This window comes from Pristiophorus japonicus, chromosome 17 (genome assembly GCF_044704955.1).
Source record: "Pristiophorus japonicus isolate sPriJap1 chromosome 17, sPriJap1.hap1, whole genome shotgun sequence".
Classification (NCBI taxonomy): domain Eukaryota; kingdom Metazoa; phylum Chordata; class Chondrichthyes; family Pristiophoridae; genus Pristiophorus; species Pristiophorus japonicus.
In genome coordinates, this window is record NC_091993.1 from 69,278,120 (window position 1) to 69,302,058 (window position 23,939).

The 23,939-nt window shown below is 46.2% G+C and overlaps 1 protein-coding gene across 2 annotated transcripts in view; it reads right to left on the minus strand.

Moving 5' to 3' along the window:
- Positions 1-23,939, minus strand: part of tmem9 (transmembrane protein 9) — a 111,430-nt gene that overhangs the window by 61,822 nt on the left and 25,669 nt on the right. For both annotated transcript variants that reach the window (XM_070858821.1, XM_070858820.1), the window contains exon 3: positions 1,240-1,348. In XM_070858821.1, coding sequence (XP_070714922.1) covers positions 1,240-1,348 — 109 coding nt within the window. The remainder of the gene's footprint in view (positions 1-1,239; positions 1,349-23,939) is intronic.

Sequence of the window (23,939 nt, forward strand, 5' to 3'; positions counted from 1 at the left end):
GCAATCATCAGCCCCACGTTTGCTTACTTCCCCATTACTTTCTGTGATACAAATTGACTCCTTTAAACCAAGGGGGTGACATGGTATCTGCAGAATTAATTTCAACTTCATCTCCTAAAAGATTAGTCAGTGAGCAATGCTGGAACTTTTAAAAGCGAGCTTCAGGAGCAGTGCCCTGGAGTGCTATTGTTCGGCATCTAACAGCACTGATATGCAAGACTGCATCCATGACCCCCAAACTGAACAAGCAGTGCTATTTTCTTTCTTCTTATCTTCTCTGGCAAGGGTTAATAAACCAACTGATCATTATGCATATGCATATGCATATGCATGCCTCAACAGTGAGCATCAATAGGATATTCAACTGCAGGAAGCATCATTGTCAAGACCAGTCCTCTCCTCACCCGCCGTATACACGGGCACAGTTCCAGCAGGGGTCTCTTAATAGCCACCTGGAGCAGGAACCCCTGGCTGTTCTTTTCCCCCTAACAATGTCAATTGCAGCATCTCATCCTCTGTTTTGGTTATCAGCAAACTCGGTGCAGACCGAGGGCTGAATCTGGGACTTCCCTGATCTGTACGACTTGAGCTGCAGTGGTTGAGTTAATTCAATATCTTTCTTTACAGCTTGTTTTCACACTTTCCCTTCCCAAACCAAATTCCAGATATACAAAGCAAGGACTGCTAGAGAAGCTTGGATTGTTCTCCTCAGAGCAGAGAAATTTATGGGGAGATTTGATAACTGTGTTTAAAATCATGAAGGGTTTTAATAAGAGTAGATAGGCAGAAACTGTTTCAGGGGAACGAGGATAAAAAAAAAATGTATTCATCGAATGGTTATGGTCTGGAGTGCGCTACCTGAAAAGGTGGTGGAAACAGATTAAATAGTACCTTTCAAAAGGGAATTATACACTTCAAAAGAAGAAACTTGCAAGGCTATGGGGACAGAGCAGGGAGTGGGACTAATTGGATAGCTCTTTCTAACAGCTGGCACAGACACGATGGGCCGAATAGCCTCCTTCTGTGCTGTATGATTCCAAACATGAACAGAAAATAAATCCAGTGCACGCTCCTACAATCAGCTCCAAGTTACTGAAAAAGGGGTTATCTTGATTATTAATGATGCTCAGAGCTATTCTTAAGGGAGCTGTTTTTAAGGGAGCTGTTGGACAGTGCTTCAGGGTGGGGGAACTGTCCATTTTGAATTAATCAGAGGCAATGGAGAAGGTTTTGCTGTACCTTGATTGTAGTGGTGCTTCTTTCTTCATATTTACACTCACAGAGCAGACAGTAAGCCTCCACATCCCGGCCAGGCACTGGCATGGGTTCCACAACATGCAGGCAGTTACTGAAAACACAAACAGCACTTTATATTACTGAGTGACCGGACTCTCAAAAAGCAAACAACTTTTAACATGCAGTTGGCTTTCAAAAGCTTTTCTTCAAATGATGAGCGCTTTTGTCTGTGACACAATATAACTTAATTGGTACTGGTATCAGATTTGCTAAAGTTTCTGTACTTTTTAAATCATGATACACTCCTCTTATCCTGCTGGGGATTTTGCAGTGCGAGGTAAGCGGAAGGAGTAAAATGCACTGCACCCTGACACCTACTATTAAATGCAAAGCATATCCAAGTGCAAATGAGACCAGTAGGCAAAAACCTGAAACAAAAAAGTGAAAACACTGGGGACACTCAGCAGACCAGTTAGCATATGTGGAAGGGTCTATACCCACAATGTTAACTTCTACTATCCCCACAGATGCTGCCCAGCCTGCTGAGTGGTTCCAGCAGTTTTTGTTTTAGTAAGCAAGAAGTATTAGTCCAAATCTCTCACACTCTGGAGCTCACTTCAAGTACACTCGTTTAATAATAAAAAATATCACATCACTACTTTAAATTTAAGTCAATCTCAGGAGTTCCAGGTACAAAAGTGATTATAACACAAGGTGACAAATTCCAGTTGCCTGAAATCTGACACTATTATGGGTCAATAACCAGCAAAATTATTATCCCAGCAATATAAGGGCACTGTTAATTTCTTTTGTATCCTTAGAGGCCACTATCTATAAGACTCTTTCTACACCCTTATAACCTGCTGGATGTGGATTGGACACTCAGCAATTCAATCAGATAGCTGGATATGTGAATTGACCCAACGGGCTTATCAAATCTAAAACTATTTAGATTACCAGACTTATAAACATTTCCACAGGATTTAAGAGATCAGACAGGGTTGATGGAAGAGTGCAATAGGTAATTGTTTTCTGTGTGGGAGACCGACTGCAAATATTGACACTCCCCCGTTCTAACTTCTGACAATGTCAGCAACCCAAAAGTAAATTGTAGAGATTATTAATATAACCACCTAGAAACAGCGAGAGGAAATCAAAAAAAATACAGGAAAATGCAAAAATCTGATGGATGCACAGAAATCGAAGACCTCATGGGCCCACTAGGATCCAATCCTGAAGGGCCAAGGACCCCAGCTTGACAATCAATACATTCCGTGCAGGGCAGGACAGAATGGATCTGCACAAACCAAGTCTTTTTAGGCACAAAGATTTGGACAATCAGGATAGAGTACAACACACAGTGTGACATAGCTGAAAGATACAAGCTCCCATAGTGAGGTCCCGATCGCAGCTGTATTGCTGAATACACCAATGTGAGGCCAGGCACTTTCAGAAAGTCACAAATTACTCTTGCACACCATCTAGTGATTGGTAACAGCAACATGTGCAAAGGCCTGGAGCAACCATTCCCAGCCACCAGGTGGCGCATGTGCAGAACTCTGACATGAACAAATTGAAATCCTTCCTTGCTGGCCTGACCCTGCGATCTCCCCCCACGCACGATTTGTGCCGCACTTCCAGCCCCAATATCCACTTCCTCAGTACCTGTACCATCCAATTTAACGTGACCACCCCTCTTCTGGAAAAATCCCTTATCCGGAACAGGCCTGGTCCGGATAAGGGAGGTTCAACATGTACTGCATTAGGGAATGAAAGAGAAGATTAAAGCACAAAGTCCTCTATTGCAGCACGAGGCCTGAACTGCATTAGTTATCAGCAGGTAGAATCGTCCGTCTACTGCACGTGGTAAAGACTCCATCAATAGAGCCTCACATCATCAATCCACAGGTACGGTTGGTCTGATCAGTTAGCCCTCTTCTACTCCGCATACAATCAGTTGGGTCTCTCAAAGCAAATGAAGTGAAAACCTGATCATAGTATGAGAATGGGCACAATACCGACCGGATCCCATATATATTGTACGCTGCAGGAAACTGGCTCTTGTTAATTCCCCGACAATGTCTCCTCCATGTTTAGGCTGGGGAGTAGGAGAAAGACTGAAGTTTGGTTGAGACAGATTACTATAAAGGGCAAATCTCACACTCAAACCTCTTTAGTGTAGTGTGTTGCTACACCACAAACATCATTCCCAAATTGTGTAATACGCCTTCAGGTTTCAACTGTAATGAAAACAGAAAATGCTGGAAATACTCAGCAGGTCAGGCAGCATCTTGATTTAGTGTAAAATAAAATTTAAACAATGCTTTTATTTTGAATTAAAACAGGTTTCTGGTCCAATCTTTGCCCACAATAAAGCTGGTTGAAACTACAGCTCACTGATCTAAAGATTAGAACATTTAACTTTGTAATAATGACGCAAGTTATTTTTCAGCAAACACGTATTGCATACCTCCCCAGCAGTTTGCAAACTACGACTGAATGGGGATTGTTTAAAGCCATATTCAGCGCGGAATAAGGAGTAGCCTCCTTATCTGAGAAAGGACGTACATGCCTTAGAGACGGTGCAACGAAGGTTCACCAGATTGATCCCTGGGATATGAGGGTTGTCCTAGGAGAAGAGATTGAGTAGGTTGGCCTATACTCTCTGGAGTTTAGATGAATGAGAGATGATCTCATTGAAATATAAAAGATTCTGAGGGGAATTGACGGGGTAGATGCTGAAATGTTGTTTCCCTTGCCTGGAGAGTCTAGAACTAGGGGGCATAGTCTCAGGATAAAGGGTTGGCCATTTAAGACTGAGGTGAGGATGGCTTTCCTCACTCAGAGGGTTGTGAATCTTTGAAATTCTCTACCCCAAAGGGTTGTGAATGCCATGTCGCTGAGTATATTCAAGGCGGAGATAGATAGATTTTGAGACTCGAGGAATTCCTTAGTTCGATCTACAGCCTCCCCCTGATCCCTGCCATCCTACAGTCCTCCCAATCTCAAACCTACCCCCCAGTCCTCTTGATTGCCAATCCCCCCCCCCCCCGCCCCCGATCATGGCCCAGAGCTGATACAGCGTACTCCCTTCCCAGTGCCAGGAACCGTTCCCAGGGGTTCCCGGCTGTAGCCTTCTGCCGCTAGTGTTCCTGTCAATTTGGCCGGCTGCCAGGTGGGAGGCGGCCCTACAATATGCTAACGAAGCCCTGTCATTATGATCGGCAGGGCCGCCACGTCACCGGCCTTGCCAGGCTCTTCGGCTGATTTTGGCCTCTCCCACACCTTCTCAGCTCAGTTAATATCAGGGCCCAGGAAGCTGCCCAAAACGCTGCACTGCACCTTGGGAAAAAAGAACCTGCATCTCCGGCCACTGCATGTAACCCTCAGAGACTGCCGTTCCATTTCTGCACCAACACTCCAATTTTATCATCTCTGAATCCTCTTATTCTACAGAAGTTTCATCTTCAGAAATTGAATTTTGCATTTGGTGTAAATAAAAATAAGTTTTGAAAGCGTTTTTAAAAAAAGAGTTGTACTACACAGCGGATTAGTCTAACCTATTATGGATAACAAGGAGACCTGTAAGGACAATGGCCAAGAGCAGGAAGTGGTAATAGGGAGAACACCATCTGGGTTTCTCCCTTCCCCACTCCCCCAAAGTCACCGACAAACAACAAAGAGGCACTGCCAGAAAACACTTGCATTTTGCTGACAGTTCCATACTGACCGACAGAAAATACACACAAGAATCTGATCAAATAGGGGGATTGCTATGAAGGAATGAAACGGTCTGGATTTTCAAGTCCAACAAAACTGAGTCACTATGACAGTGGTAATTTGTAAGTGAACAACTGAATTTACCATTTTTCTTTCACTTTCCTACCCTCTTCACCTCCCCCTCTTCTGAACTTTCAGACATGTGCCGTGGTACACTTAAAAGGATGCTGAAAGCCCCTTCCTGCTTTCTCACCCAAGTGGTCATTCTTCACGCGAGACCCCATGGAGTGGAGGCAAAACATTTCTTCACGGATTGCATCACAGGCGAGTCTCATCCTATCCTCATCCAAAATCCACACACACACACACACACACACTTTCCAGAGGGGGTTATTGGGCAGAGATCAGGGGCGGGAACCCTGGCTGATTTCTCCCTATGCAGCCCTAGGGTGCCGAGGTCAATTCGAGTGCTCCAACTTGATGGCCGACTGAGAAACAAAAAGACCAGCCTGGTGTAGCACTAAGCCAGACAGACCACAGTTGCTGGTTTGATTCACGTTCTGTAGTTATGCTGATAGGGTTAGGTGAAGAGGTTTTGGAGGAAGCTCGTGTGAAGCATAAACACTGGCATGGACCAGTTTGACCGAATGGTCCGTTTCTGTGCTGTCGTTTCGGTATCATTCTAAATTTTAAAAAATTACACTTTACAATTCAGTTCTCCACACAATATAGATCAGTTATGTCACATGAACTGGTGCTCACATCACTAGTATATACACACATTATACACTAGCCGATGATTTGTCTCTTCTGCAAAGGGAGCAGTTCTTTAGCCCCGAGCCTCAGTTTTCAACACACATTGTAACACTGAATCGTTACTTGTCTTACTAGCACATCTCGCCTGAGGTTACTGAACGAGATTGTTACCATTGAAAAAAAGGATGCCTTTATTAATACTAAGGACTCCTTTGAAGTGTCTGATTGTCCACAGGATGCAGTAATGATACTAATTGGCGTATCGTCGCTTTATATCAATTAATGCAACAACTTAAAAAACTTAAGCATGAGACTCCACTCTCATTAGACTGACAGCCAGAGAATGTAATGTGCCAAAAAGGATATGTTAGATGAACAATTAGCAGAGTGGCATTCACAGGCCTGTCCATTACGTATGCGCTATAAAAACTATAGACTTAAAATGAACTATAACTGGGAAGAGACAAGACAGACTCGATATATGTCAAAAGAGCAACTAGTGCTGTCATTGGGATGTAGCTAAACAGGAATGACAGGCAGGTGAAATTTCTGTGTGATGTCTACTTAATCACTGAAAAACACCAAGGAGTATAATCAGACTGTTGTTCCAAACTAGGATTAGGACCAAACGCGGGGTGTGCAGGGGTTTAAAATAAGGCAACACCTGCCTCCTGGTTGGTGTTACACTCCCGCTCGCTGCCGGTTCGCTGAAGGGCCTCATGAATATGCAACAATCGGTGTCCTATTTTGTAAAAAGGACACCGACGCGACTTTAAGGCACAGTCACGCGACCCACAATGAATGCCGGGTTCAGCAGAGAAAGTCAGCAGCTGGCAGGAGCAGACCCTGAGGAGGGTCGAGAAGGGAAGCAGAAGAAACATTTTTCTTTTCAGGTTTCCTTGTGCGCTGAGGAGGAGATACCCTATCGCATTGGGAATACCCTATTGACAGCGATACTATCAATTTAATGTCGAGAAAACGTAAGTTTTCGCCATAGAGATTTTTGTGGGCAGCTTTCTTTGTGCTCAGCTGCGGCCGCTGACACAAATTTCATGCCAATCTTAAAGTGTACTCGATAATTCCCCATAGAATAATATCTACAACAATTGCATTTATATAGTGCCTTTTAATATAGTACAGGTTGAGCGTCCGAAATCCGGAAACCTCGGGACCGAGGCCGTTCCGGATATTTCCGGATTTTGGAACATCTTTGCCTGGGCCGAGGTAGGTGGGGTCGGGCAGCCGAGGTAAGGAGGAGGGTCGGGCCAGGGCGAGGTAAGGGGGAGGGAGGGGGTGGGGAAGGCGAGGTCAGGCCGCCGAGGTAAGGAGGAGGGGAGTGGGGGCGAGGTAAGGGGGGAGGGAAGGCGAGGTCAGGCCGCCTAGGTAAGGAGGAGGGTCGGGCCAGGTAAGGGGGCGAGGGGAGTCCGGATTTCAGAACATTTTCCGGTTTTCCGGACGACCCCGCCACGGATATGCCCGGTTTCCGGATTCCAGAACATTCCAAATTTTGGAACTCCAGATTTTGGACGCTCAACCTGTACAACGTCATGGGGTGAATGACAGGAATGGTGGTTATGTTACGGGATTAGTAACCCAGAGGCTTGGACTAATAAACTGGAGATGCGAGTTCAAATCCCACCTCAGCAACTTGGAATTTCAATTCAGTTAATTAAATAAATCTGCAATAAAAAGCTAGTATCAGTAATGGCAATTGTAAAATCCCATCTGGTTCACTAATGTCCTTTAAGGAAGGAAATCTGCTGTCCTTACCTGGTTTGGCCTATACATGACTCCAGACCCACAGCAATGTGGTTGACTCTTAACTGCCCTCTGAAATGGCCTAGCAAGCCACTCAGTTGAAACAAACCACTGCAAGAAATCAAACAGACTACCCGGCATCGACCTCGGCTGCGGACACAACGACACACCCAGCCCAGTTGACCCGGCAAAGTCCTCCTCACTAACATCTGGGGACTTGTGCCAAAATTGGGAGAGCTGTCCCACAAACTAGTCAAGCAACAGCCAGACATAGTCATACTCAGAATCATATCTTTCTACCAATGTCACAGAACCCTCCATCACCGCACAGCCCTTGGAGACGAAGTCCTGTCTTCACACTGAGGACACCCTCCATTGTGTTATGTGGCACTACCACCGTGCTAAATGGGATAGATTCAGAACAGATCCAGCAGCTCAAAACTGGGCATCCATGAGGCGCTGTGGGCCATCAGCAGGAGCAGAATTGTATTACATCACAATCTGTAACCTCGTGTCCCAGCATATCCCTCACTCTACCATTACCATCAAACCAGGGGACCAACCCTGGTTTAATGAGGAGTGCAGAAGAGCATGCCAGGAGCAGCACCAGGCGTACCTAAAAATGAAGTGTCAACGTGGGAAAGCTGCAACACAGGACTACATGCATGCTAAACAGAAGCAGCATGCTATAGACAGACCTATGTGATCCCATAATCAACGGATCAGATCAAAGCTCTGCAGTTCTGCCATATTCAGTCATGAATGGTGGTGGACCATTAACCAACTAACCGGAGCAGGAGGCTCAATGAACATCCCCATCCTCAATGATGGCAGAGCCCAGCACGCAGGTGAAAAAGTCAAAGCTGAAATGTTTGCAACCATCTTCAGCCAGAAGTGCCAAGTGGATGATCCATCTCAGCCTCCTCCAGAGCTCCCCAGTCACAGAAGTCAGTCTTCAGCCAATTCGATTCACTCCAAGAGATATCAAGAAATGGCTGAGCGCACTGGATACATCCAAGGCTCTGGCACCGACAATATTCCGGTTTTCGTGCTGAAGACTTGTGCTCCATAACTAACCGGGCCTCTAGCCAAGCTGTTCCAGTACAGCTACAACACTAGCATCTACCCAACAATGTGGAAAACTGCCCAGGTATGTCTTGTCCACAAAAAACAGGACAAATCCAATCCAGTGTCATCGACATTGCAATAAAGCAGCATTTACTCACCGACGCTCAGTATGGGTTCCCCCAGGACCATTCGGCTCCAGACCTCATTACAGCTTTGGCAAAAGAGCTGAATGCCAGTGGTGAAGTGAGAGTGACTGCCCTTGATATCAAGGCAGCATTTGAGAGAGAGTGTGACATGAAGGAGCCCTAGTAAGATTGAAGTCAATGGGAATCAGGGGGAAAAGCTCTTCACTGGCTGGAGTCATACCAAGAACAAAGGAAGATGGCTGTGGTTGATGGAGGCCAATCATCCCAGGACATCACTGCAGGAGTTCCTCAGGGCAGTGTCCTAGGCCCAATCATCTTCAGCTGCTTCATCAATGGCCTTCCCTCCATTATAAGGTCAGAAGTGGGGACATATGCTGATGATTCGTAACTCCTCAGATAATGAAGTAGTCTATGCCTGAATGCAGCAAGATCTGAACGTCATTCTGGCTTGGGCTGAAAAGTGGCAAGTAACATTCATGCCATACAAGTTCCAGTTCAACTGGAGAGCGTCTAACCACCCTTTGACATTAAACGACATTACCATCGCCGAATCCCATAACATCAATATCCTGGGCATCACCATTGACCAGAAACTTAACTGGACCAGCGACATAAATATTGTGGCTACAACAGCAGTTCAGAGGCTAGGTACTCTGCGGTGAGTGGCTCATCTCCTGACTCCCCAAAGCCTTTCCACCAACTACAAGGCACAAGTTAGGAGTGTGATGGAATACTCTCCACTTGCCTGGATGAGTGCAGCTCCAACAACACAAGAAGCTCGACACCATCCAGGACAAAGCAGCCCGCTTGATTGGCACCTCATCCACCACCTTAAACATTCATTCCCTCCACCACCGGCAATCGTGGCTGCAGTGTGTAGCATCTACAAGATGCAGCGGAGCAACTCACAAAGGCTTCTTCAGCACCACCTCCCAAACACACAACCTCTACCACCTAGAAGGACAACGGCAGCAGATGCATGGGAGCACCATCACCTCCAAGTTTCCCTTCAGGTCACACACCATCCTGACTTCGAAATATATCACCGTTCCTTCATTGCTGCTGGGTCAAAATCCTGGAAATCTCTCCCTAACAGCGCTGTGGGAGTACCTCCATTACACGGACCACAGTGGTTCAAGAAGGCATCTCACCACCACCTTCTCAAGGGAAATTAGGAATGGGCAATAAATGCTGGCCTTGCCAGAGACACCCACATCCCAGGAACTAATTTAAAAAAAATCTGACAGAAATTTGACACGACATGTTGCACATGAGGATGTATTAGACAGGTGACCTAAAGCTTGGACAAAGGTTTTAAGGAGCGTCTTTAAAAGGAAGAAAAAAACGTAGAGGAGAGATTTAGAGAAGGACTGCCAGAGCTTGGGGCCTAGACAGCTAAAGGTACAGCCACCAATGGTGGAACGCTGAGAATCGGGGATACACAAGAGGCCAGAATTGGAGGAGCGCACAGATCTTGGAGGGTTGTGGGCTCGAGGAGTTTAGAAAGATAGGGAGGGCAAGGCCATGGAGGAATCTGGAAACAAGGATGAGGAGAATTTTATAATCGAGGCATTTCTGGACCGGGTGAGCACAGGGGTGATGGGTGAATGGGGCTTGGTGTGAGTTAGGATCAGCGAACAGAGTTTTGGATTCGGAACAGAGGAACTGGAGGAGTAGGCGATTCAGCCCCTCAAGCCTGTTCCTCCATTCATAGCTGATCTGCAACCCAACTCCATATACCCACCTTTGGCCCATATCCCTTAATACCTTTGGTTAACAAAAAGCTACAAATCTCAGATTTAAACTTAACAATTGATATAGCATCAATTGCCGTTTGCGGAAGTGAGTTCCAAACTTCTACTACACGTTGTGCATTTCCTAATTTCACTCCTGAAGTGCTTTTGTGTTGAAATCAGGAAAGTCAGGATCATAGATCAGGATCAAGTGTGCCTAGAAACCGCATGGGATCAAATTCACAAAACTGTAAGTGTTCAGGGCCCTTATCATCTACAATGACGTGGGTCCTGAATATATTATTGCTGTCACATTTGGCAGTCTGACAAGTTCCACTCCACAACCTAACCATCCTGCATAAGTGTTGGCAGGGCAAAATGATCAAATGCAAGAACAAGTGCACTACGACCATAGAATGCGGCCTCGTGTGTAAGGACACAGCTTCACTGGTCAAGGCATATTCACATAGAAGCTTCCAGAATGTCAAAAAGGTTCCAAATGTAGCAACCTTCTGGGAAATAGTTGGAAGTATGGATGGAAGGACTTGGCACCCAAAATTTCTTTTGATAAATATGGCTGCACTAATACCAGGGAGCCAAATTTGCCCTCCACCTGAATTGGGATGTACCTACCAATTGCAAAGGGTTCCGCCCGCCCCAATGTTTGGAGCAGACAATCCGGAGAAATTCAGGTCTTTTGGGTTTTTTTTTGAAGGGAGGCAGAAATAGTCTCATCATCGGGGCAGAAGTGGGGTCGGGCCGGAGGGGCCGGGTCAGAGTGGCCGGCGCTCCAAGTCATCAGCACCGCGTTGATGACATTATCGCGCTGGTACGTCACCACGTTCCTCCCCTTCAGTTAAAGGGGAGGGCCGTTGCGAACTCTGCAGCCACTTTAATGGCAAACACTTCTCGACATGCAGATACATATTTATTCCAAGATTTAAACAAAGAAACAAGACGAAAATTCTTTCGATTATTTATTCTATCCGTTTTGAAAATTGCATTTAGGGAGGACGGCAACTTAGCTGCTTCACTCCATGGAAGTGTGGACGGAAATGGCATCTGTTCCAGGGTAACAGATGCCACCAAAGAGCGTTTCGGCTAGGCCACCGGACTGGCACCCAAGAGGGGGTGCCAAGCTGCCTGTTGGCGGCCCAGCCGAAGCCCCAGGCATAATTGTCGGCTCGACCCAACAGTTGGGTGACAGTAAAAAATAAAATGGAGTCGCCGACAGTGCCACCTCTCCTTTAAGGGCAGCCGTGCCGCCCAGACACAAAAAGGGTACCGACAGAAAAAGCTGTTGGGAGCACCAACTGGCAGTGGCGCCGCTCCCATGGGGAAATTCCACACAGGGCAATTTCAGAAAGGGGGTCGCCATCGGTCAGCAAGGGGTCGGCACGTGCACAACACGACGGGAAAACAGGCGTGGCAGTCCCCCACACCACTCCAAAACTAAAGGAGGGCAATGTACAAAATGGTGGCCCCTTCGTGGCCAGTCCACACCAACCATTGGCCGCCGCTTTCAGGCCTTATTGGAAAGGGCAATTTCAGCCCCAAGGCCAGTTTCCCAATTTACCCTACAGTGTTAGGCAAATATTGTCCAATACCAGTTTCAGATAGCAACAATAACAGCTTGCATTTATAATGTAATAAAATATCAAACACAGTTTGACACTGAGCCACAAAGAGCAATTTGGGGAGATTTCCTGATATCCACCACCTTTGTGTGTGAAGAAGTGCTGGACACCCCTCCACCAGCGGAAATAGTTTCTCTCTGATCACCCTATCAAAACCTTTAACCATCTTAAACACCTCGATTACATCACCCCTTAATCTTCTATACTCAAGAGAATACAAGCCTAATCTATGCAAGCTGTCCTCATAACTTAATCCTTTTAGCCCCGATATCATTCTGGTGAATCTGCGCTGTCCCCCTCTAAGGCTAATATATCCCCCCTGAGGTGCGGTGCCCAAAACGGAACACAGTGCTCTCTAAATGGGGTCGAGCCAGAGCCTTATATATCTAACATAACTTTCACCCCTTTGTATTCCAGTCCGCTTAAGAGGTAAAAGCTAACATTACATTAGCCGTTTAAATTATTTTTTGTACCGGTGCATTAGTTTTTAGTAATTTCTGTACTTGGATCCCTAAATCTTTCTGTTCCTCCACAGTTTCTAGTTTCTCGCCATTTAGAAAATATTCTGTTCTATCGTTTTTCGGCCCAAAGTGGATGACCTCACATTTCCCCACACTGAACTCCATCTGCCACAGTTTTGCCCACTCACTTAGTCGAACAATGTCAATTTGCAATGGGTCCCTTTTACTGTACAACCCAACATAGAAACATAGAAAATAGGTGCAGGAGTTGGCCATTTGGCCCTTCGAGCCTGCACCACCATTTGATAAGATCATGGCCGATCATTCCCTCAGTACCCCTTTCATGCTTTCTCTCCATACCCCTTGATCCCCTTAGCCGTAAGGGCCATATCTAACTCCCTCTTGAATATATCCAATGAACTGGCATCAACAACTCTCTACGGCAGGGAATTCCACAGGTTAACAACTCAGTGAAGAAGTTTCTCCTCATCTCAGTCCCAAATGGCCTACCCCTTATCCTAAGACTGTGTCCCCTGGTTCTGGACTTCCCCAACATCGGGAACAATCTACCTGCATTAAACCTGTCCTGTCCCGTCAGAATCTTGTATTTTTCTATGAGATCACCTCTCATCCTTCTAAACTGCAATGTATAAAGGCCCAGTTGATCCAATCTCTCCTCATATGTCAGTCCAGCCATCCCAGGAATCAGTCTGGTGAACCTTCGCTGCACTCTCTCAATAGCAAGAACGTCCTTCCTCAGATTAGGAGACCAAAACTGAACACAATATTCCAGGTGCGGCCTCACCAAAGCCCTGTACAATTGTAGTAAGACCTCCCTGCTCCTATACTCAAATCCTCTCGCTATGAAGGCCAACATGCCATTTGCTGCCTTCACCGCCTGCTGTACCTGCATGCCAACTTTCAATGACTAATGTACCATGACACCCAGGTCTCATTGCACCTCCCCTTTTCCTAATCTGTCATCGTTCAGATAATATTCTGCCTTCCTGTTTTTGCCACCAAAATGGATAACCTCACATTTATCTACATTATACTGCATCTGCCATGCATTTGCCCATTCACCTAATCTGTCCAAGTCACCCTGCGGCCTCTTAGCATCCTCCTCACAGCTCACACTGCCACCCAGCTTAGTGTCATCTGCAAACTTGGAGATATTACATTCAATTCCTTCGTCTAAATCATTAATGTATATTATAAATAGCTGGGGTCCCAGCACTGAACCTTGCGGTACCCCACTAGTCACTGCCTACCATTCTGAAAAGGACCCATTTATTCATAATCTTGGCCTCCTGCCTGCCAACCAGTTCTCTATCCACGTCAATACATTACCCCTAATACCATGTGCTTTAATTTTGCACACTAATCTCTTGTGTGGGACCTTGTCAAAAGCCTTTTGAAAGTCCAAATACACCAAATCCACTGGTTCTCCCTTGTCCACTCTACTAGTTACATCCTCAAAAAATTCTAGAAGATTTGTCAAGCATGATTTCCCTTTCATAAATCCATTCTGACTTGGACCAATCCTGTCACTGCTTTCCAAATGCGCTGCTATTTCATGCTTTAATAATCGATTCCAATATTTTCCCCACCACTGAGGTCAGGCTAACCGGTCTATAATTACCCGCTTTCTCTCTCCCTCCCTTTTTAAAAAGTGGTGTTACATTAGCTGCCCTCCAGTCCATAGGAACTGATCCCGAGTCGATAGACTGTTGGAAAATGATCACCAATGCATCCACTATTTCTAGGGCCACTTCCTTAAGTATTCTGGGATGCAGACTATCAGGCCCCGGGATTTACCGGCCTTCAATCCCATCAATTTCCCGCCTAATAAGGATATCCTTCAGTTCCTCCTTCTCACTAGACCCTCAGTCCCCTAGTACTTCCAGAAGGTTATTTGTGTCTTCCTTCGTGAAGACAGAACCAAAGTATTTGTTCAATTGGTCTGCCATTTCTTTGTTCCCCATTATAAATTCACCTGAATCCGACTGCAAGGGACCTACGTTTGTCTTCACTAATCTTTTTCTCTTCACATATCTATAGAAGCTTTTGCAGTCAGTTTTTATGTTCCCGGCAAGCGTCTTCTTGTACTCTATTTCCCCCCTCTTAATTAAACCCTTTGTCCTCCTCTGCTGAATTCTAAATTTCTCCCATTCCTCAGGTTTGCTGCTGTTTCTGGCCAATTTATATGCCTCTTCCTTGAATTTAACACTATCCTTAATTTCCCTTGTTAGCCATGGTTGAGCCACTTTCCCCGTTTTATTTTTACTCCAGACAGGGATGTACAATTGCTGAAGTTCATCCATATGATCTTTAAATGTTTGCCATTGCCTATCCACTGTCTACCCTTTCAGTATCATTTGCCAGTCGATTCTAGCCAATTCACACCTCAAACCATCGAAGTTACCTTTTCTTAAGTTCAGGATCCGAGTTCCTGAATTAACTGTCACTCTCCATCCAAATGAAGAATTCTACCATGTTATGATCACTCTTCCCCAAGAGGTCTCGCACAACAAGATTGCTAATTAGTCCTTTCTCATTACTCATCACCCAGTCTAGGATGGCCTGCTCCCTGGTTGGTTCCTCGACATATTGTTCTAGAAAACCATCCCTAATACACTCCAGGAAATCCTCCTCCACTGCATTGCGACCAGTTTGGTTAGCCCAATCAATATGTAGATTAAAGTCACCCATGATAACTGCTGTACCTATAGTGCACTAATTTCTTATTTGATGCTGTCCCCAACCTTACTATTACTGTTTGGTGATCTGTACACAACTCCCACTAGCGTTTTCTGCCCCTTGGTATTCCGCAGCTCCACCCATACCGATTCCACATCATCTAAGCTAATATCCTTTCTTACTATTGCATTAATTTTCTCTTTAACCAGCAATGCCACCCCGCCTCCTTTTCCTTTCTGTCTATCCTTCCTAAATGTTGAATACCCCTGGATGTTGAGTTTCCAGTCTTGGTCACCCTGGAGCCATGTCTCCGTGATGCCAATTACATCATACTTGTTAACTTCTATCTGCGCAGTTAATTCGTCCACCTTATTCTGAATACTCCTCGCATTGAGGCACAGAACCTTCAGGCTTGTCTTTCTAACACACTTTGCCCCTTTAGAATTTTGCTGTAATGTGGCCCTTTTTGCTTTTTGTCTTAAGTTTCTCTGCCCGCCACTTTTACTTTTCTTCTTTCTAGCTTTTGCTTCTGCCCCCATCCTACTTCCCTGTCTCCCTGCATAGGTTCCTATCCCCCTGCCATATTAGTTTAACTCCTCCCAACAGCACTAGCAAACACACCCCCTAGGACATTGGTTCCGGTCCTGCCCAGGTGCAGACCATCCCGGTATGTACTGGTCCCACCTCCCCCAGAACCGGTTCCAATGTTCCAGGAATTTGAATCCCTCCCTGCTGCAACACTCCTCAAGCCACGTATTCATCTGAGCTATCCTGCGATTCCTACTCCGACTGGCACGTGGCACTGGTAACAATCCTGAGATTACTACTTTTGAGGTCCTACCTTTTAATTTAGCTCCTAGCTTCCTAAATTCCTCTTGTAGGACCTCATCTCTTTTTTTACCTATATCGTTGGTACCTATATGCACCACGACAACTGGCTGTTCACCCTCCTTTTTCAGAATGCCCTGCACCCACTCCGAGACATCCTTGACCCTTGCACCAGGGAGGCAACATACCATCCTGGAGTCAAGTTGCGGCCGCAGAAACGTCTATCTATTCCCCTTACAATTGAATCCCCCATCACTATAGCTCTCCCACTCTTTTTCCTGCCCTCCCGTGCAGCAGAGCCATCCACAGTGCCATGGACTTGGCTGCTGCTGCCCTCCCCTGATGAGTCAACCCCCCCCCCCCCCCAAACAGTACCCAAAACGGTGTATCTGTTTTGCAGGGGGATGACCGCAGATGGTGTCAGCAAACTTGGATATACATATATATATATATGTCTCTTTACTCCTTCATCCAAGTACTTGATTATTATAGTGAGACCCTAGTACAGATCCCTGGGGTCACCACTAGTCACATCCTGCCAACTGGAGTACATAGCCATTATCTCTATTCTCTGTCTCCTACCTCCTAACCAATTGCCTACCCATGCCAATAGGTTGCCTCCAATTCTATGCACTCTCATCTTTGTTAGCAGTCTCTTATGTGGAACCTTATCAAATGCTTTCTGCAACTCCGTACAAGTAACATCTATAGAAACTCCCATATACACCACGTTAGTCACCTCCTCAAAAAGTTCAACTGAATTCGTTGGACATGACTTATTCTTTACAAATCTATATTGGCTCTTTCTGATCAGCTCATATTTGTCCAAGTCCTCAGTCACTCTGTCCCAAATAATAGATTCTAGTAACTTCCCTGTAACAGACATTAAACTATTAGGCCTATAATTTCCTAGTTTATCACTCTTACCCTTCTTAAATAATGGAATGATATTGGCAATTTTCCAATCTAAGGGGAAAATTCCTGAATCACGAGAGTTTTGGAAGATCATAACTAAAGAAGGATCTACAATTTCCTCACCTTCTTCTTTCAATACCCAGGGGTGGAAACCATCAGGTCCTTAAGACTTTCTTCACCTGCAACACATGCCCTTTTATTTCCTCCCTTCCCACTGTCCAGGGCCCCAAACACTCCTTCCAGGTGAAACAGCATTTTTAAATTTAGTATACTGTATTCGCTGCTCACGGTGTGGTCACCTGTACATTGGGGAGACCAAGCGCAGATTGGGTGACTGCTTTGCAGAACACCTCCGTTCAGTCCTTCTGATCGCCTGTCATTTTAATTCTCCGCTCCACTCACATTCTGATCTCTCCGTCCTCGGCTGCTTACTGTTCCAATGAAGCTCAACGCAAGTTCGAGGAACAGCACCTCATCTTTCATTTAGGCATTTTACAGCCTTCTGGACTCAACATTGAGTTCAACAATTTCAGAGCATAACCTCTGCCCCTATTTTTTTCTCTTTCCCACGGCAGCTGATGATGATGATTCGGTCACCTCCATTTGCACACTACACAGACTCATCTTTTGTTTAACTTCTCCCATTACCATCTCCTTTTGCCTTGCACCATCATTCCTTTTGCCTCTATCTCTTCTGCCTTCCACCTTATCACAGACCTTTTTTTGTTCTTTCCTTCACTCCCTCCTTTCTCTGCCCCTACACTTGCTTAAAAACATGTCGCATCTCTAACTTTTCCCAGTTCTGACAAAGGGTCACCGACCCGAAACGTTAACTGTTTCTCTCTCCATAAATTCTACATGACCTGCTGAGTATTTCCAGCATTTTGTTTTCTTTACTGAAGATTGTCTCTCTTTAATCTCTTTATTTTCTCCATGACTTTTTAAAAAAAGCTTTTAAAAACTTATATTAAATCTCGTAAGTTTGATTTATTTTTACTTTTCCTCGTACCTTGAACATAAGAAATAAGAAAGGAGTAGGCCATATGGCCCCTCGAGCCTGCTCCACCATTCAATAAGATCATGGTTGATCTGATCATGGACTCTGCTCCACTTCCCCGCCCGCTCCCCATAACCCCTTCTCCCCTTATCGTTTAAGAAAGTGTCTATTTCTATCTTAAATTTATTCAATGTCCCAGCTTCCACAGCTCTCAGGCAGCAAATTCCACAGATTTACAACCCTCAGAAAAAATTTCTCCTCATCTCCGTTTTAAATGGGTGGCCCCTTATTCTAAGATCGTGCCCTCTAGTTCTAGTCTCCCCCCCCCCCCCCCCATCAGTGGAAACATCCTCTCTGCATCTACCTTGTCAAGTCCCCACAAAATCTTACATGTTTCGATAAGATCACCTTCCATTCTTCTGAATTCTAATGAGTAGAGGCCCAACCTACTCAATCTTTCCTCCTAAGTCAACCCTCTCATCTCCGGAATCAACCTAGTGAACCTTCTCTGAACTGCCTCCAAAGTATATCCTTTCGTAAATATGGAAACCAAAACTGCACGCAGTATTCCAGGTGTGGCCTCACCAATACCCTGTATAACTGCAGCAAGACTTCCCTCTGGTACTTCATCCTCTACTGTGAAGGCTGATATAAAGTAATTATTTAGCAAGTCTGCCATTTCCTGACTTTCAATTACAATATCACCTGCTTCCCGTAAAACACAAAAAATACATCTCAATTGTTGAAATGCAAACGCAGTGTACCAGCTGTACTTCCCAGAGTAAAAATTGGAATGTGTGCAGTGCTCACTTGTGATGATCACATTTCCCCCCGTGTTGTCTGTTACTTTATGTAATGTACACACCTGGATAGACAGATACTCTGAAAGAATACCCAGTTTCAGCTGCTAATTACACATTCTCTGGATGAGCTTGAAGTTCACTCAAAATGTTAGACATTCGCAGATTTCACAGACTGTTTTGAGCTGGTTTTCCCCTACTCCATTTTTAATTATTTTGTATGTTCGGTGGCATAGCAACAGGGTGCAGCTAAGACAGGGCAACATCGAAAGGCGTCTCAATAACATCTTGGAGAATCTATGTAGGGGGCTGGGGATGAGGCCAAAGCCTTTTAACGCTTTAAATTAAAGAATGCCCCAACAGTCCTGGTTCAGTTCACTCGTGTACACAAGGGACCTGTTATATATGTAAACTTGTATTTACTCTGTACAGCCGCCAGAGGGCTCATCCCCTGGAGTCCCAAGGGATCCCATGATCCCTAGGGAGCATAGGTATTGAAGGAGGCTTCACAGGTTGGAGAGGCACTCTGGAGACCTGCAATAAAAGACTACGGTCACACTTTACTTTGAGCTCACAGTGTTCAGTCTGACTCTTTCTCCATACACAACAACTGGCGACGAGATACAGATAGCGAACCCAAAGATGCAGAGAACAGTGGGCATCCTGGAGAAATTCTCGGAAGAAGATGATTGGGAAATTTTTGTGGAGCAACTCGACCAATACTTCGTGGCCAACAAGCTAGATGGGGAAGAGAGCGCTGCCAAACGAAGGGCAATCCTCCTCACCATCTGTGGGGCACCAACATATGGCCTCATGAAGAATCTGCTCACTCCAGAGAAGCCCCGGAGAAATCGTACGACGATTTGTACACACTGGTCCGAGAGCATTTGAACCGGAAGGAAAGCGTTCTGATGGCGAGGTACCGGTTCTACACTTACAAAAGGTCTGAAGGCCAGGAGTTATGTCACTGAGCTAAGATGCCTTGCAGGACATTGCGAATTTAAAGGACATTTGGAGCACATGCTTAGGGACTTTTTTGTTCTTGGCATTGGCCATGAAACCATACTTCACAAACGTTTGACTGTAGAGACCCAAACCTTGAGTAAGGCCATAGCGATAGACCAGGCGTTCATTGTCACCAGTGACAATACGAAGCAAATCTCTCAGCACACAAGTACTGCTACAAGTACTGTGAACAAAGTGATATTGTTTTCGAATAGTAACATACAGGGCAGGTCACACGTACCTGCAGCTATGTGTCCGCAGATGTCTGAGAGTCCACCATCAAGGGTGATGAATGCAAGGCCATTAACACCTTGCTGGCACTGCGGGGGTGATCATCGTTTCCATTCATGCCGATTCAGAGTACGTTTGCAAGGGCTGTGGAACAATGGGCCACCTCCAACGAGTGTGCAGGCAAGCTGCAAAGCCTGTTAAACCACCATGTTGCAGAGGAGGACAGATCCACGGAGGATCACAACGAACCAGAGCCTCAGATCGAGGAGGCAGAGGTAGATGGGGTGCACATTCACCACGAATTGTCCCCCGATAATGCTGAAGGTTGAACTAAATGGACTCCTGGTGTCAATGGAGCTGGACACGGGCGCGAGAGCCAGTCCATCATGGGCAAAAAGACTTTTGAAAGGTTGTGGTGCAACAAGGCCTCATGGCCAATCTTAACTCCAGTTCGCATGAAACTAAAAACTTACACGAAAGAACTGATACTTGTAATCGGCAGTGCTACCGTAAAGGTCTCCTACGATGGAGCAGTGCACAAGCTACCACTCTGGGTGGTACCGGGCAATGGTCCCAAGCTGCTTGGCAGCAGCTGGCTGGAAAGATACACTGGAAATGGGACAACATCCGAGCGCTATCGCCTGCTGACAAATTTCCTTCGCTGTTCATACCAGGCATTGGGAAATTCCAAGGAGCAAAAGTGCAGATCCACTTAATTCCGGGGGCGCGACCTATCCATCACAAGGCGAGAGCAGTACCGTACATGAGAGAAAGGTTAGAGATCAAGCTAGACCGGCTGCAAAGAGAGGGCATAATTTCCCCGATCGAGTTCAACAAGTGGGCCAGTCCTATCGTCCCAGTCCTCAAGGGAGACGGCACCATCAGAATCTGAGACGATTACAAAATAATTATCAAACGTTTCTCCCTGCAGGACCAATACCCACTACCAAAGAACGACGACCTCTTTGCAACGCTGGCGGGAGGAAAGACGTTCACGAAGCTGGATCTGACTTCAGCCTACATGACGCAGGAACTGGAGGAATCATCGAAGGCCCTCACCTGCATCAACATGCACAAAGATCTTTTTGTTTATAACAGATGTCCGTTTGGAATCCGATCGGCGGTGGCGATATTCCAGACAAACATGGAAAGCTTACTGAAGTCGGTCCCGCACACCATGGTCTTCCAGGACGACATCTTGGTCACAGGTCGGAACACAGTCGAGTATCTGCAGAACCTGGAGGAGGTTCTTAGTCGACTCAACCGCGTAGGGCTCAGGTTAAAACGGTCGAAGTGCATTTTCCTGGCGCCTGAAGTGGAGTTCCTGAGGAGGAGGATTGCAGCGGCAGCATCGGGCCCACCAATGTGAAGACGGAGGCAATCGAGAACGCATCGAGGCCACAGAACGTGACGGAGCTGCGGTCGTTTCTGGGACTTCTGAACTACTTTGGTAATTTCTTATCGGGTCTCAGCACACTGTTGGAACCACTGCATGTCTTACTACGCAAAGGGGACGAATGGGTTTGGGGCAAAAACCAAGAAAATGCCTTTGTAAAAGCGAGAAAATGGTTATGCTCAAACAAATTGCTTGTGTTGTATGATCCATGTAAGCGTTTGGTACTAGCATGTGATGCATCGTCATATGGCGTCAGGTGTGTATTGCAACAAGCTAGTGATTTTGGAAAACTGCAACCGGCTGCTTATGCATCCAGGAGTCTGTCTAAGGCTGAGAGAGCCTACAGCACGATTGAGAAAGAAGCGTTAGCGTGTGTCTATGGGGTAAAGAAAATGCATCAATACCTGTTTGGGCTAAAATTCGAATTGGATACTGACCACAAGCCACTCATATCCCTGTTCTCTGAGAGTAAAGGGATAAATATCAACGCATCAGCCCGCATCCAGAGATGGGCGCTCACGTTGTCCGCATACAACGACGCCATTCGCCACAGGCCAGGCACAGAAAACTGCGCTGATGCTCTCAGTTGGCTGCCATTGCCCACCACGGGGGTGGAAATGGCGCAGCCTGCAGATCTAGCCATGGTTATGGAAGCATTTGAGAGTGAGCAATCACCCGTCACTACTCAGCAGATCAAAACCTGGACAAGCCAGGACCCCTTATTATCTCTAGTCAAAAGCTGTGTGCTTCACAGGAGCTGGTCCAGTGTCCCAGTGGAAATGCAGGAATAGGTAAAGCCATTCCAGCGGCGCAAAGCTGAAATGTCTATACAGGCAGACTGCCTTCTGCTGGGCAATCGAGTAGTGGTCCCCAAGAAGGGCAGAGACGCCTTCATCAATGACCTCCACAGTACCCACCCAGGCATCGTAATGATGAAAGCGATAGCCAGATCCCACGTGTGGTGGCCCGGTATCGATGCGGACTTAAGAGTCCTGTATTCACAGATGTAATACATGCTCGCAGTTAAGCAATGTACCCAGGGAGGTGCCGCTAAGTTTATGGTCTTGGCCCTCCAAATCGTGGTCTAGGGTACACGTCGACGATGCAGGCCCGCTCTTGGGTAAAATGTTCCTCGTGGTTGTAGACTCGTACTCCAAGTGGACTAAATGTGAGATAATGTCAGTTAGCACGTCCTCTGCCACTACTGAAAGCCTGCGGGCCATGTTTGCCACACACGGTCTACCCGATATCCTGGTGAGCGACAACAGGCCATGTTTTACTAGTGCTGAGTTCAAAGAATTCATGACCCGTATCGGAATCAAACATGTCACATCTGCCCCGTTTAAACCAGCGTCCAATGGTCAGGCAGAGAGAGCAGTGCAAACCATCAAGCAAGGCTTGAAGAGGGTAACTGAAGTCTCACTTCAGACTCGCCTATCCCGAGTCCTGCTTAGCTACTGCACAAGACCCCATTTACTCACTGAGATCCCACCTGTTGAACTGCTCATGAAAAGAGCATTTAAGACAAGGCTTTCGTTAGTTCACCCTGATCTACACGAGCAGGCGGCTTCAACAAAGTGCATACCATGATAGCGCAAATGTGTCATGCGAAATTGAAATCAATGATCCTGTATTTGTATTAAATTGTGGACAAGGTCCCAATGGCTTCCCAGCACTGTCGTGGCCAAAGAGGGGAGCAGGGTCTTTCGGGTCAAACTTTCAAATGGACTCATTCACCGGAAACACTTGGGACCAAATCAAACTCAGATTCACGGACTATCCTGAGCAACCCACCTTGGACCCTAATTTATTGATCCCCGAACATACACACCAGTGGCAACCGGCACACGGTTGACCATGAAGCAGAACCCATCATCCACAGCAGCCCAGCAGGGCCCAACACACCAGGTAACCCAGCAAGGCCAGCTGCACAGCAGCCCAGTGAGGGCCCAACAAATGATTCAACAACACCAGCTTGCACACCGAGACGATCAACCAGGGCAAGGGCCCCAGATCAACTCACATTGTAAATAGTTACATTATTGACTTTGGGGTTGGGGGTTTGGGGCGGGGGTGGGGGGGGCGGGGGAGTGTTGTTATATATGTAAACTTGTATTTGCTCTGTACAGCCACCAGAGGGCTCATCCACTGGAGTCCCAGGGATCCCATAATCCCTTGGGATCACAGGCATTTAAGAAGGCTTCACAGGTTGGAGAGGCGCTCTGGAGATCTGCAAGACTAAGGTCACACTTTACTTTGAGCTCACAGTGCTCAGTCTGACTCGTTCTCCAAACACAACAGGACCCAAGCTGGGAAATGGTTCCCCTGGCCAAATAGGCAAGAGGACCTTTGCCGCTGATATTACATGTGGTCATCCTCAACAGACACACTGAGGTACAGCTGAATCAGTTTTTGCATCACTGGTGTAAAAACAGAGGTCTGGCTTGGGTGTCAGTGACTCTTCCATGACTCTAGACATAAGGTTGCAGAGGAGGACTGACAGCCAAGTCTTAGAAGAACATAAATAGGAGCAGGAGTCAGCCATTTGATCC